Here is a 16,506-nt window from a genome sequence, read left to right on the forward strand (position 1 = left end):
TCACAGCAGGTCAGGCAGCATTTGTAGAGAGAGAGAGAGAGAGCAAGCAAATTTTTCAAGTCTAGGTGACAACTATTCTAATCCGATGTACTTTGTATGCCTTTAGGCATCACAAGTGGACACCTAAGTACTTCTTTAATGTTCTGAGGGTTTCTGACTACACACTTAGACTCAGTGACTCCCAAATTCCCCCAGTTTTTGGGTAAAAAAGCTTTTCGTCATTCCCCTTAAAACTATGCCCCTGGTCATTGATCCCTTCCTATCTCCCTTTCTGTGCCCCTCATAATTTTATACATCTCAATCACGTTCTCTCTCAATCTTCTCTGCTTAAAGGAAAACAGCTCCAGTCTGTCCAATCTCTCTTCATAAGTGAAACTCTCCAGCCCAGGTAACATCCTGGTAAATCTCCCTCTGCACCTTTTCCAGTGCTATCACATCCCTCCTACAATGTGGATTCCAGACCTGCACACAATACTCTAGTATGGCCTAACCAATGCTTTATACAGTTCCAACATCACCTCCCTGCTTTCAACCTCTACGCTTCAGCTAATAAAGGCAAGTATTCCATATGCCTTCTTCACCATTTTAGCCACCTGTCCTGATACCTTAAGGAACCAGTCTACATGAACACTAAAATCCCTCCAATCCTCCATGCTTCGCAGGGTCTAACCGTTTGTCATATGTTCCCTTGCCAAGTGCATTCAGTCCACATTTATCTGAACTGAATTCCATTTGCCACTGATCAGCCCATTATATCCTCCTGTAGTCTAAGGCTATCCTCCTTAGTATTTTCACAAAGTGGAGCTGAGGATTATCAGATCAGCCATGACCTCATAAGATGATAGAGCATTCTCAAAAGGCTGATTAGCCTACTTCTGGTCTTAGATCATACGGTCTATGTGTGTGCATGAACTCTGAATATAGTCAGAATCCTGCAGTGATAAGCAATGTTAGCATCTTTGGGCTTCCTTGCTTATTAAAAGGATCTCAGAGAAGAGGGAAGCAGGCAAAGTGAGATGAGTTTGTACAATGGCTGACCTGCACCACATCACAGGGATAAGATACAAGCCTTTGTGAAATCTTTATGTCCTTTTAAGTTGGACGCGGTATTGACAGTCAATGGCTGAGGGCATCCCAGTGGCCTTCGCCTGCAGCAAATATTAGATTGCATACAACTCCCAGCTCTCTGTGCCTGCTGAGACTGCAGGATTACACTGTTTGCTAGGAAGCCTGATGCAAAGGTAGGTGCTGAGGTCACAGCTTGCTCGGAAGATTGGTAAATTTACCCTGTGACTCCTCCCGGGATTATCCAGTTAATGTAGTGTGGGGGATATCTCCGACATGAGTGCCTGAGGCAAAGGAGGAGCTGTCCCAGATGGGAAAGAGACTTCTGTTTATTTATGTTGTAAGAAGAGGGTGATTGAACGGGGAATAGGATCTTTTCCATCGTCAGCCTCCAAGCTCAGACACAATGCACCAGCACAATACGGAACAATTTGCTCATCCCTGCTGCTGTGACTCCAGTAGTTTCCTCTTCGAATGGAAAGTCACTCTCCCTCAGGAGTCAGAGTCTAAGAAAAAGCTGCAGTGAAAGAATAGACAACAGTTCATTAGTATCAGCACTACCACCTTCCACAGAATAAAGCTTCCTCTGAACTGTCCCAATCAAACATTCCCTGGACAGGGACAGCACGTGGTTAGATACAGAGTAAAGCTTTCTCTACACTGTCCCCATCAAATACACCTGCTACTCTTTAAACTGAAGGCAAAGCTCCCTCAACATTATCCCTTTTCATACTCATCCAGAACAGGGACAGCATAGGGTCAGATACAAAGCAAAGCTTCTTCAACTCTTTTTAAACTGAAAATAAAGCTCCTTGACACTGCCCCTGTCAAACACTCAGGACAGAAACAGAACAGGGTTAGATACAACATAAAGCTGTTTCTACACAGTCTCCATCAAGCACTCCCAGGACATGGACAGCACTGGCTTGATGCAGATTAAGTCAATCTCCACAGTGACCCAATACATTTCTGGTTAAGGTAGAATAAGCTGTCATGATCTACAGTCTCAGTCTGACGAAGCAAATGTGAGATTTCTGTTGCTTGTGCTTGGCTCCCTGTGGCTTCATAGAAGCTGACAATCTGCTGTGACTTCACAAGGAGCTGTGAGTATTGCAATGCTGTGGGAGGCTTGCTCATCAAGTTTGATCATGAAACTAGAAATAGTCGCTTCTTTGAATCTGAGTGCCATCTGGCTTTGCCAACTTTCTTGATGGCAGAGGTGGCATTTTGGTCTATACAGTCAAATATTGATCGGCAGTGACCAGGCTGTACTGTACCCTGCCAGAACTCCCATCTTTAAATAAACATTTCATTGTTGTTCTATTACCTTAGTGTTCGTGCTGCTTGAATTGAGACTGATATTACAATTGGGACATCTATTCCCTGCCTTGTCATCCTATACCTCCGTCAACGCAAATAAACAGAACTTCGGTTCCAGCGAGGGTTGCCTCCGGGTCTTTCCATGTTGGCAAACATGCCACGCCACCCCCCCTTCCCTGACAAGATGCTCCCAAAGGTGCAAGCAAATGCAGATGCAGCAATCCCTCCCTCCCTCTCCCACTTTCTGAGCTTGACGTGACCACACCACCAGCCACCTCGCCATCGATGGATCCCCAAATCCCAGTACACTTGGAGCCGGGGAATGCCCGCCATGTTGATTAGCTGGCCAGCCCCTGGGACGGGCACCCAGGAGCAGAGGGGAAAGCCTCACAGCCAGTGCCAGCTGAACCTTGTCAACCATTTGCAAAGCCTCAGTCACATGGGACAAGAGATTTGCATCCTGTCCAGATTACATAATAACTGATGTGGATAGGGAAATGTAGACTGTGTGAAGAATTACACTGGAAACCAGTTTAAGATTACCAGTAATGCATTTGCTGGTGTTTGAAGCTGTATACATGAACACACAGGGCCCTGTTTCATGTCGGCAAAAGGAGTTTGTATATGCAATAAATATGGAGATACATTTCCAAGTCAGGATGGTGAGTGCAAGCTCCCCTGCAAACCACTCAGCATCTTGATTGGGAAATACATAACTGTCGCTGGGTCAAAATTCTGGAACTCCCTCCCTAACAGCACTTTTGATCTCAACTACACCAAATGGACTGCAACATTTCAAGAAGACAGCTCACCACCATCTTCTCAGGGGTAACAGTTGGCAGGAAATAAATGCTGGCCAGCCAGTGATGCCCATATCCCATCAGAGAATTTTTAAAAAATTGCATTGCTTTCATTCAGAAAGAAAGAAGTCATGGAGGCTGCCAATATCTGTAGCATGACAACACCCTGACCAATCAGAGACCACCTGCTGGGAATTAAGGCAACAATTAACTGGTCCTGTTGCATCTCCAAGCCAGTGATAGTCCAAGCAATCAGCATCCTCTTATCATGCTGTATAAATTGGTGTTCCTTTTTAAGTCAGCTTCTTGTAAGATTATCCTGATGGATGCAAAGAAGCTTTGTGTCTCTTTTTAGCCATTTTTAACAAATGTATACCTGGAGGAGGCAGAAATGTGGTAATGTCACTGGATGAATACTCCAGAACCCCATGTTGATGTTCTGGTACGTGGGTTCAAATTCCAGATCCAAATTTGAATTCAATAAAAATTTTGATTAAAGTGTTAGCCCCGTGGTGACCATGTCACCCAATTTGGGTTTAAAGCTAATTTCACTATTGGTTGGACAACTATCCTCAGTTGTCATAAAAACCCATCGAGGTCACTCATGTCCTTTAGCGAAGGAAATCTGCCATCCTTACATGGTCTGGCTTATGTGTGACTCCAGGCCTACAGCTATGTGGTTGACTCTTAATTGCCCTCTGGGAAATTAGGAATGGACAATAAATGCTGGTGATGCCCTCATCCTGTGAAGACATTTTAAAAATAGGTAGCCATCAAGTCCAAAATGTCTGAAGAAGAGTAGGAAAAGGATGAAGGGTCTGCAATAATTTTTAATGCTTGGGATATGGGTGCCACTGGCAACGTAAGCATTTGTTGCCCTCCGTAATTTCTCTTGAACTGAGTAGCTCACCATTCCATTTCTGAGGGCAGTTAAGAGTCAACCCCATTGCTGTGGGTTCGGAGTCAGACCAGGTAAAAACAGCAGATTTCCCTACCTTAAAGCATAAGTGTACTAGGTGGGTTTTTATGATAATTGAGGATAGTTTTAATGCCATTAATGAAACTAATTTTCAAATCCAAATGAATTTTAAATGTCAGTGTGTTGAAGTGGTGGGATTTGAACCCATATTCCCAGAAGATAAGCCTGGACCTCTGGCTTGCTAGCCCAGTGATATTACCACTACAATAAGTCTCTTCGCTACATCTTGTTAAAAAAAGATTCATGTCAGACATCTTCCAATCCTGATGAGGAGTCCTCAGTTTGAAATGTTAATTGTGTTTTTCTCTATCCAATGTGCTATGTATTCTCTCGCTCATTATAAGGATGGCATGGTGGCTTATTAGTTGGCACTATTACCTCACAGCACTATGAACCTGAGTTTGATTCCAGCCTTAGGTGAGTGAATGTGTGGAGGTTGCCCATTCGCCCAGCTTATGTGTGAGTTTCCTCTCACAGTTCAGAGATGTGCAGATTAGCAGGAATTGGCCATGGCTTACAGGGATTGGATGGGATGTCTTTCATTTGGTTGTCTAAGTTAAATCTAATGAGATTGCTGTCATTATACCAGGTGAGTACTACAGCAGTACGCCGCAAGACAGGCATGGGGAGATGGATACAATTGAAAGAGCGAGACTGAGGTGAAAGGGTAGATAAAGAAATGAGAGTTTGACAGCATATAAACAAAGCAGAGAGCACGGGAGCTTGGGTTGAGGCAGAAGAAATTAGAAATAATCTCTGAAAATCTTGAGCGGTGCTAAGCAATGGAACAAGACAAGTGTTCTCTTATTCCCAGAAACTAATCGGTGATGTTATTAGATCAATTTGTTATTTCAGACAGACAATGAGATAGAAATAAAGAGATGGGGAGGGGAGGAAGAGGGGGAGATGGGGCAGCAAAGAAAAAAGAGAAAGGTTAGTGGGGGAGAGTCATAAAGACAGAGAGAATCAAAAGAGGGAGAGAGAAGGAAAGAAAGAGAGAGAGCAAAACGCTAAAGGTTTAAGTGATGGCAAGAAAGAGAGAGGGAGAGAATGAGGGGTCCTGAGAGAAGGAAAGAAATAGTGAGAGGGAATGAAAGAGAGATGGATGGGGATCAAATGGTGGAGAGAAAGAAATAGAGGGAAAGAAAGAGAAAAGGGGTAAATGAGAGATGGTGATGGGGGAGAAAGACAGAAGGGGAAGTAAAATGATAGAGTCAGATGAGTGGGGTATAAAAAGAGAAGAAGGGGTATGGGAAAGAAAGAAAGGGAGAGATAAAGGATGGAGTCAGGTGGGAGAAGATAGAAGGAGAGAAACAGGGAAGTGAAAGGGTAGGGTTGAGTGAGAGAGGAAAGGTAGAGAGGTCAGAGCTTGGGGGGAAGGGAGAGCATGTGGTCAAGTAAGAGAGGGATAGAAAGAAGATGGTGAAAAGAGAGAGGTCGTGTGTGAGCGAAGGAGAGTAAAAATGAGAGAAATAAAGAGCGAGATGGCAGGGAATTGATTGAGGATGAGAAAGAAACAGAGAAAGAGCACTGTTGCCTCGCAGTACCAGGGACCCGGCTTCAATTCCAGCCTGTTTGGAGTCTGCATATACTCCCCGTGTCTGCGTGGGTACTCCAGTTTCCTCCCACAATCCAAAGATGTGCAGGTTAGGTGAATTGGCCATGCTAAATTATCCATAGTCTTCAGGGATCTGTAAGTGTGGTGTATTAGTCAGGGGTAAATGTAAAGTAAGAGAGTAGGGATATGGGTTTGGGTGGGATACTCTTTGGAGGGTCGGTGTGGACTTGTTGGGCTAAAGGGCCTGTTTGCACACTGTCAGGATTCTATGAAGAGAAGAGGTGATGAACTGGACAGAAAGGATGTGTATAGCCAAACACAGTTAAAATGATGAAATTCACTGACCTGGCAGCAAGCAAGTCCTGAAATGATACCATGTGGTCTGAGCTGTTAGCTCTCAGAGCATGCTGTTAGCTCAGAGAGTCTGAGCTTTGCATACAGCTAGTTTCAAATTAATTCATGCTTCCATTCATAAAACCATTACCTCACCTTACTTCAATATATAAATTCATTTACAAATCTATGTCATTAATTATCAATGGATACATTTCCAAACTCATGTGCACATCCAGAAATCAATTTGAAAACTTTTGAATTAATTTGCAAATGTCTGAAGCTATCATACATTAAGAAATTGATTTATAAATTAGTTTGCACATTAATTGCATTCACAGTTCCTTAATTTGCCAATGATAATCGCCCATAACTCCCAGGTTTCGCCTCAGACAGGAAACTGAAATGGGTTGGCCATTTAGAACAGAGTTAAGGGAGAATTTGTGAATCTTTGGAATTCTACCCAAACCCAAACCCATATCCCTACTCTATTACTTTACATTTACCCCTGACTAATACATCACACCTACACATCTCTGAAAACTATGCAGATGCTCAGTCATCAGGTCCATTAAAGATCAAGATAGGAATTTGGGAATAAAGGGAATCAAGAATAATGGGGAGATGGGCGGCAAAGTGGAATGGATGTGAAAGATGAGCCATCACCTTGTTGAATGACAGAGCAGCCTTGAGGGACTGAATGGCCTACTTATTTATGACAAGATTACAAGAAGAAAAGAGAAATGAGACAAGCAGCAATAGAGAAACCAAAGATAACTGAGTGCCTTGCAAAGAGACTTTTATGCTGCCATTTCAGGGACAGAACTTGAACCCAGGGACCTTCTGACTGATAGAAACCAAGGGGCTATCAATGACATCATGCTGACATGTGTAACAACAAGTTGTCCATTTAATGAAAAAGCACACGGTCTGTGGCAGAATACTATTTAACTGTGTTTAGGAAGTGGATTTGTGATACCATTAGCAATGCAAAGAAGAGCATTTGTGAAACCAGGCGGAAAAGTGTTAAAATGCATGTGAAAAAAACTGATAGGATAATTTCTAATGGGGTGACTGAACTCCTGATCCAGGCAGCAGTGGGGAGCTAAGTGGCAACAAGTATCCAGGCAATGTGCCTCCCTTACTTTTTATGCAGGGACCTGTCCTGTGCAGGCAAGGGGAATATGTCTATGATTTGCAACTTTTCTCAAGAAAAATATAGAGGACAGTGGTTCCCTGATGCATTGTTCGAGGCAATGCCTCAACCAGAGTGAAGTTGCCAACAAATCAGTGCTCTTTTCTCATGCAGTATAAATTGTTGCTCCCTTCAAAATTTGGCCTTTTTGCACTGACACAGACCACACCTGTTACAGCTCAAGAAAACCAGGTGAGAGCTATTTGCAGCTTCATTTCTCAAGGCAATACTTCGACCAATCAAAATCAACCTGCCTGGTTTAAAATTTGAACCAAGCTTGTCGGTCACCATTAATGGGTGCATTCTCCATGACAATACCTCTAGCAGCCAGACTCTACCTGCCAATCAATCAGCACTCTCCTCTTATGTTTCCCTTTACCTTGGTATTCTTGAGAATTGTCCTGATGAGTGCAAGATCAATAATTTCACAATTATTGATATATGACACAAAGATTGGAGGTGCCGTCGATAGTATTGAGGGCTACTGCAGGCTGCAGCGCGACATAGACAGGATGCAGAGCTGGGCTGAGAAATGGCAGATGGAGTTCAAATTAGATAAATGGGAAGTGTTGCATTTTGGAAGGTCGAACTCGCATGCTGAATATAGAATTAAAGACAGGATTCTTTGCAGTGTGAAGGAACAGAGGGATCTGGGTGTGCAAGTACATAGATCCCTCAAAGTTGCCACCCAAGTGAATAAGAAAGCATATGGTGTTTTGGCTTTCATTGACAAGGGGATCGGGTTTAAGAGCTGCGACGTTTTGCTACAGCTCTACAAGTCCCTGGTGAGGCTACACACTTGGAATATTGTGTCCAGTTCTGGTCGCCCTACTATAGGAAAGAAACAGAGGCTTTGGAGAGGGTGCAAAGAAGGTTTACTAGGATGCTGCCTGGACTGGAGGGCTTGTCTTACAAAGAGAGGTTGAATAAGATTAGATTCCCTACAATGTGGAAACAGGCCCTTCAGCCCAACCAGTCCGCACAGACCCTCCAAAGAGTAACCCACCCAGACCCATTTCCCTCTGAATGATGCACCTAACATTATGAGCAATTTAGCATGGTCAATTCACCTGGCCTGCACATCTTTGTGACTGTGGGAGGAAACCCACACAAACATGGGAGAATGTGCTAACTCCACACAGACAGTCGCCCGAGGCTGGAACCGAACCTGGGACCCTGGTGCTGTGAGGCAGCAGTGCTAACCACTGAGCCACCGTGCTCAGACTTTTCTCTCTGGAGAGAAGGAGGAAGAGAGGAGACCTGAGAGGAATACAAGATAATGAGAGGAATAGATAGAGTCAATAGCTAGAGACTTTTCCCCAGGGCAAGATTGACTGGTACGAGGGGTCATAATTTTACAATATTAGGAGAAAGGTATAGAGGAGACGTCAGAGGTAGGTTCTTTACGCAGAGAGTTGTGAATGCATGGAATGCGTTGCCAGCGGTGGTGGTGGATGCAGAGTCATTAGGGACATTTAAGTGACTGGATATGCACATGGATAGCAGTGAGTTGAGGGATGCGTAGGTTAAGTTATTATATTTTACATTAGGATTAAATGTTGGCACAACATCATGGGCCAAAGGGCCTGTTCTGTGCTGTACTTTTCTATGTTCTCTGTTCTATTTCAACATAATATGTCTTTTCTCAGAGATACTCAAATTTAGTATTCTTGTGTCTGTCCTAATGAGTGCCAAATGAAAACCTTTGAAAGCATGTCTGTCTTCAGCAACACTTAAGTTCTGATGATAGGCATCTATCAAACATGGTCAACAGAGGCTGTGGAAGAGATGGCTGCAAGATTTAGGCAGAACAATTAGAGGGAAAATAAGGTTGATTAAGAATCAGGATATCTGGGACAGTTAAAGGATTCCCTTCTGGGCTGTCTCCTCTTATGAAGTCATAGAGATGTACAGCACGGAAATAGATCAACTCGTCCATGCCAACCAGATACCCCAACCCAATCTAGTCCCATCTGCCAGCACCCAGCCCATATCCCTCTAAACCCTTCCTATTCATAGACCTATCCAGATTCCTTTTAAATGTTGCAATTGTACTAGCCTCCACCACTTCCTCTGGCAGCTTATTTCCACACACGCGCCACCCTCTGCATGAAAAAATTGCCTCTTAAGTCTCTTTTATATCTTTCCCCTGCCACCCTAAACCTATGCCCTCTAGTTCTGGACTCCCTCACCCCACGGAAAAGACATTGTCTTTTTACCCTATCCATACCCCTCAAGATTTTATCAACCTCTATAAGGTCACCTCTCAGCCTCCGAAGCTCCAGGGAAAACAGCCCCAGCATATTCAACCTCTCCTTATAGCTCCATAAATCCTGCCTCATTGAACAATCTTTTCCTCACCTGCCCTAATAACTCTTTATGTCTCATTGTGAAATTTTGGTTGATAAGGCTTTTGTACAGAAGTGATGCTTTGATCTGTCTGGAAGGATGTACTGGAAAGGAAGCAGAAATCATAGCCCAATTCCCTTCTGGAATGAATTCCCATTGTCAATTTGTCAGTGGGGATGATCAAAGAGGCACCTTGAATGATAGTGACGAAGAATGTGATCAGCATGATCCTTGGTAAGCTGTATCCTAAGTCCATCTGAATTGGTGCAGTGTTAATTGGGCCAAATTCAAGAGGGTGCAGCAATTGTTTAATCAAATCAACCAGGAAAGGCCATATAGTTCATAAGCTAAGCTCACTGGGGACAATGCTCATGAGAAGCTTACAAAGGAGAGAGCACATGACCAAGGACTTTGAGCACAGCTGAAAGCTGAAAGATCACAAAAAGCACTATATTTATTTATGTAGTGCCTTTTGTGATCTTAGTACAGTCTCAAACATGGTAAAGCCAATTAAATACTTTTGAAGTGTAATCAAACTCGTGGTGTGGAAAACATGGGAACCAGTTTGCATACAGGAAGCTCCCCAAGTGGTAATGCTGTTATAACCAGACAATCTGCTTCAGCAATGGCAATTCAGAGACAAGTGTTGGCCTCCTGCTCTCCTTCGAAATAGTGCCATGCAATCTTCTGTGTCCATCCAAAAGAGCAGAGAGTGCCTCAGTTTAATACCTCACCTGAAATTCTATACCTCTGACATCGTAACACTCTCTCTGAACAAGACTGGAGTGCCCGCATTGATGCTCCCTGGAGTGCCCGCATTGATGCTCCCTGAAGCCTATCTCAAGGCCAGTAACTAACAAGATAATAGGGCCGATTCAGTTCAGTCCCCGATGGAGGCAGTTACATTTAAGTATTGTTCAGCCCCAGTTTATGTTCAGCCTTCAATGTGCTTCTGTCTACCTATGCATCTAATGTTATGGAATCACTGGATATTTAATGATCTCAACTTAAATACAGTCTCCTGGGAATTGCTGTCATGCCAACCAGCTGACAGCTGTAGATGGCAAGAGTTCACTAAAGCTTCACGTGTCACTCAGTGCTGGTTGTCAGAGCCCGTCCGTTCTTGCATTTTGAAGCTCTGTAATGCCGCACTCCTGGGTTGCCAGAGGCAACAGTAATGGAATAATCCTTATTGTTCACCTCCAAGGTAATTCTTCAGTGGAACGTGCAGTTCAAAAGCTTTGCAATGATACTATGACAGACACTGAGGGTTTGCAAAAGTGGGTTGGCATAATAGTAGACGAATAATTAGAGGGAAAGTGCAGTCACTTTACATTAGTGTGTCAAGTGCCCAAGATGGTTGCAAGATATTTGCATGAGTGAAGAAGCTCTGACACATTTCTCTCCCTCTCTTGCTGTTTTCGATTTCAGCTTTTAATTTGAATTCCAGGAGCCTGGTGTCTGTGAGACATCTTGCAGTGTTTATGCTGTTAGCTCTGGTCTTCACAGCCCAGTGGAAGATTTAGTTTCACCTGTTCATATCTGCCATAGCTTCAGGTGCACTGCAATCAGAACATTTGGACTGCATCTTAAAATATTAAATTCACATCTTGTGTTTAAATGCCTTCTTATCTCTGTAACTCCCTTGTGCTCTATGATCATCTTCAAACAACCCCTTCCTCTTGGAGTCTAGGAAACAGGAGCAGGAAAGTACATCCAACCCCTCGGCTCTCAACTAGATCATGGCCAATCTTCATGTCATTTTCTGGTATTATCCCTTTCATATCTTCAATATTTAACATAGAAAATATGTGCAGGAGTAGGCCATTCAGCCCTTCAAGCCTGCACCAGCATTCAATATGATCATGGCTGATCACGCAATTTCAGTATCCCAGTCCTGCTTTCTCTTCATACTCTCGATTCCTTTAGCCACAAGGGCCATGTCCAACTCCTTCTTGAATATTTCTAACGAACTGGCCCCAACAGCTTCCTGTGGGAGAGAATTCCACAGGTTCACAACTCTCCCCGTGAAGATATTTTGCCTCATCACAGTCCTGAATGGCTTTACCATTATTCTTAGACTTTGGACCCTAGTTCTGGACTTGCCCAATATCGGAAACATTCTTTGCACATCAAGCCTATCCAGTCCCATCAGAATTTTGTATATTTCTATGAGATCCCCCTTCATTCTTCTAAATTCCAGCAAGTACAAGCCCAGTCGATCCAGTCTTCCTTCATATGACAATCCTGCCATCCCAGAAATCAGTCTGGTGAACCTTCACTGGACTGCCTCAATAGCAAGAATGCTCTTCCTCAGGTTAGGACACTAAAACTGCACACAGTACTCAAGGTGTGGACTCACCAAGATCCTGTCTAACTGCAGCATGAAATTTAGAAGGTTGTTATCTCTGTCTTGAAGATCCTCAATCTTTGAGCCTCCACAGCTCTGTGGAGTAGAGACTTCCAACGGTTCACCACCCTCTGACAAAAAAAGTCTTCCTCATCTCAGTCCTGAAGCTCAAAAGGGAAAATGACTTGCTCCTGGTTCCTATGTTTAAGCCTGTGATTACAATATTTAGAAAGATTTTTCATTCCAACTATCTAGCAGATAGTTTGTCAGTTCTTCCACCCTTCTCTCTGTAGCCCTCAACATGTTTGCAGTGTGATAGGGATAAATATCTTACTGAGAACGATGGATATGTTGGTGTAACTCTGACACAATAGTCACATGCTGTTGATACTTGAAGAAGACAAAGAGGGTCATTGTTCTGTGTATTACAATGTAAGTAAAGAATTCACAGAACCTACTGAGAGTCAGACAATAATATCTTCAATAAGGGAAGGACGGAGATACAGCAGACTCAGAATTGAAACAGTTCATCTGGAGCTAACTCAACTAGATCAGCCAGAGAGGATAAGTTTAAGGTGAGGAGCAAATAGTTTAGAAGAGTTGTGAGAAAGAATTTTTTTCACCAAGAGGGTTGTAGATTTATGGAACATATGGCGTGAGATGGTGATGGAGGCAGATACTCTTACAACATTTAAGAAACTTATGGACAAGTATGTAAAATGCCAAGGAATGGTGAACTGTGGACCAGGGTAAATGGATTAATGTAGTTTGGTGATTGTTGGTCAGCATAGACAACAGGCCTGGTTCTATGCTGTATGACTCTATGATCAGATCAAATAGTGAAGCAGACTCAATGGGCTGAATTGCCTACTCCTGTAGTTACCATGAAGGACTCTCCTTCTCAATCTTTCCCCTTGTCTTGAGGCGTAGTGACCCTCAGGTTAAGTCACCATTAGTTGTCTCTCTATAATGAGAGAGCAGCCCTATGGTCCTCTGGGACTATGATGATTATACTTTAATACTGCTCCTACTTCTTATGTTATGTTCTGAATTCAAGTGGTATGCTTTACAGACCCCATGGTAAGCATAATGCACGAGGGTAGAACAATGTCCATGGGAGCAGATCATTCCAGGGAGACAGGAGCTCAAGCACAAGTCATTTTTATCATGTGCTCAACTTGCAGGGATCCAGTTTTCCCCCTTCCCTACCACCCTACTCCACTCCTGCCCCAATAATTATGGTGCAACCCCCAAAATGACAGTTTAGATAGCTAATACAGTACTGCCAAACTTATGATGGAGGTTAAATCATTAATAATCAACCTCAGAATTGTCTCTGTTCTCTGAATGGGCCAGAACCTCAGTTAGAATCTTGAATAAGAAACAAAGCTCCAAAAACATGGTCCTACTAAGTGTTTTCCTTGATTCATTGTCAGACATGAACCTTCTCTCAAACAGTCAAGCCAACCAAGATGAGAACAGATCAATCAAATTGTAACAAGCCTTGTGCTGCACCTGTCCTGGGAGGGTGCGATGAGGACAGCGTAGAAAAATCTTCACTATCATTTTAAATGAGTAGTGGGAGCTTTACACTGGATCTAAACATGTGCTGACACTGTCCTGGGAGTGATCAATGCGGACAGTATCAAGGAGGCTTTCCTTTCTATTTACTTTTATTTTAAAGTGTTGAGGTTGCTTTACTCTCTATCTAAACCCATGCCATTCTTATCCTGGGAGTATTTGATGTCGACAGCGTAGGGAAAGCTCTACTTTACATTTAAAAGAATAGATGAAACTTTACTCTGTGTCTAATCCCGTGCTGTTTCTGTCCTGGGACTGTCTGATAAGAACAATGATAATGAAACTTTATTTTGTATCTAACCCTGTGCTGTCTGCGTCCTAGGATTCTTTGATGGGGACAATGTAGAGAGAGCTATATTTTCCATTTACATTAAGCTTGAAAGAGTAGAAGGAGCTTTAGTTTGTCTCTAACCCCATTCTGCATTTGCCCTTGGACGTAAGAAATTATTATTTTCTGCAGTGTTTCCACAGCAGTTTCCAAGTCTCTAATTGGTGTTATTTCTCTGGCAGGTGTAACAACCGTACACAGTGTGTGGTGGTGGCAGGTTCCGACGTCTTCCCTGACCCCTGCCCAGGGACCTACAAGTATCTGGAGATCCAGTATGAGTGTGTCCCCTACAGTAAGTACCAGCTCCCATTCTAATCTCACCCTCATGGACCACTGCCCTTTGTGAAGAGCTTGTTTGTTCATTGTTGTTCACTGCTGTGGAGATTGTCCCTGAGTCCGGGGTGCAGTCTCCTGACCATAACAACTGTATTTTGCTGAGGGGCTTAGACATTACATCTTGGGCCTATCCTTCGATTGGTTTCAGCAGGCATTGTCTGTCCGTCTCTGACTTCCCTTTCAGACGATCGCTCAGTGTTGAATCCGGCCAATCACAGCCCTGTCGCCAAGCCGTGAGTCAAATGACTGGTGCGGCTGGTCATTCACTGCTAACCCTTTCCTTCTAACCCTGCTCACAGCTTCTTTTCAAGGCGTCTTCCTCGTTCCTCCTTTCTTCTCCCTCTTTTATTTTTCTCCCCGCAGCGCAGTGAGAAGAGGACACCAGCATCTTTATGAGCTGCTTTTCTGCACATTTAAGTTTGTTCATTCTTGAAAAGTTGGGGAAGGGATGGCGTGGGGAGTGCAGGGGAAAGTGACTCTCGTAGCTCTAGATATTCTCAAAATGACTTGTTCAGGGAGGCGTTACCATGCACCTCTGGAACAGCTGGGACTTGAACCCAGGCCTCTTGGTCCAGAGGTAGGGACTCTACCACTTCACCATAAGAGCCCTTGTCTCACTTTTTCTACAGTTACAACAAACTATATGATCTGTTAGCTCCCACTGATTAGTACTGCTGCCTCACCACGTCAGGTTTCAATCCCACCCTCAGGCAACTGTTCGAGTGGAGTTTGCGCATTCTCCCTGCACCTGTGTAGGCTTCCTCCGGGTGCGCCAGTTTCCTCCCACAGTCCAAATTTGTGCATGTTATGTGGATTGGCCCTGCTAAAATGTACTGTGGTCTCCAGGGATATGCAGGCTAGGTGGGTTAGCTATGGAAAGTGCAAGGTTACCATAGATAGGGTAGTGGGGGAATGCGGGCTGAGTCTGGATAAGATGCACTCAATGAGCCTCATGGCCTCAATCTGCACCTTAGAGTTTCTATGAGATCAAAAGATCTGCATCTCTTGACATCCTACATCATGTGGAGCAGAGTCTGGTTTAACCCTCAGTCCACGCACCAGTGGCACTATCTGCAACCTCTCCCAATCCCAATTCAACTCGCTGTAGATTCTGATAGATGAGGGGGCGCACACCTATTACTCATACCCATTCCATATGATGTTTGAACCTCACGGAGGGTCTTCGGGAAGTTCCCCAAGACTGATAGTTTCCAGTGCTCCCCTGTTTTACTAAGATTCACACCCGTCTGGCTCTCTGCATCTCTTTTCCTGGTGCTTTCTGCTCGCTGACCCCTGACCCTGCAGGCCAGCTCTGTCTTGAGACCCTTCACAGTCCCCAGTTCACCAGCAGGGTCCTAAATGGGATAGTTCAGGCTCATCCACTCCTGGAGAGCAGGCCACAGACATACTTTCAAAACAACCTGCTCTTAATCACCTCCAGAACAGGTGGGACTTGAACTCGAACCTTCTGGCTCCAGGAGTAGGAACACTACCAGTGCATCCCAAGAGCTATAACAAGCTGTAAACCAAATCCCTCCTTAAATCAAATGCCTGGGACTGGTGTATGGGCATCCCTCCTTCTACGATACCCTCTTGGGCAGCACAGCGGCTCAGTGGTTAGCACTGCTGCCTCACAGCGCCAGGAACCTGGGTTCAATTTCAGCCTCAGGTCAAAGAGTTTAAATGTACCTTCCATTCTCTGTGGGTTTTTTCCAGGTGCTCTGGTTTCCTCCCACAGTCCAAAGATGTACAGGTTAAGTGGTTTGGCTATGCTCAGTTGCCCATAGTGTCCAGAGATGTGCAGGTTAGGTGAAGTAGTCATGAGAAATGCAAGGTTACAGGGATGGGAGATGGGATGTTGCTGAGTCTGGGTGGGCTGCTCTTTGGAAGGTCAGTGCAGACCGATTGGCCTGCTTCCAATTCAAGGGATTCAATGATTCTTCCCCTTACTACAGACAGAGAAGTTTTGAGACAGGAAGGTGTCTGTTGAGGGGGACTGGAGACTCTTGGGGTGCAAGTGGGCATAAGTTATTAGCAATATCCCCCCAGAGATCTCAAAAAGACTTGAACACAGAGGGATTGCTACAGATTTATAAAACTCCAGCACGACCCTAGGTCGAAGTTTCAGTCTGAACATCATACCTCAGGAATTATACCATGGGTATTGGCCTCGAAAGAGTGAGACCATGTTATACCAGACCACACTAATAAGGATTCTTTTTTCCTGTTTTTAATGTAGGTTTAGATGAACATTTACCTCTACTGAAATTCCTCACTATAAGCCAATCTAGAGAGTATTGGACTAGGTTTTC

The 16,506-nt window shown here is 44.0% G+C and overlaps 1 protein-coding gene across 11 annotated transcripts in view; it reads left to right on the plus strand.

The window, feature by feature from the left end:
• LOC122552175 (adhesion G protein-coupled receptor L1-like) overlaps window positions 1-16,506 on the plus strand; it is a 631,704-nt gene that overhangs the window by 409,485 nt on the left and 205,713 nt on the right. For all 11 annotated transcript variants that reach the window (XM_087983422.1, XM_043694733.2, XM_087983425.1 and 8 more), the window contains exon 5: window positions 14,041-14,150. In XM_087983422.1, the coding sequence (XP_087839548.1) occupies window positions 14,041-14,150 (110 nt within the window). The remainder of the gene's footprint in view (window positions 1-14,040; window positions 14,151-16,506) is intronic.

This window comes from Chiloscyllium plagiosum, unplaced genomic scaffold (assembly GCF_037043375.1).
Source record: "Chiloscyllium plagiosum isolate Xiang-an unplaced genomic scaffold, Cpla_swu_hap1 HiC_scaffold_45, whole genome shotgun sequence".
NCBI classification, from domain to species: Eukaryota; Metazoa; Chordata; class Chondrichthyes; order Orectolobiformes; family Hemiscylliidae; genus Chiloscyllium; species Chiloscyllium plagiosum.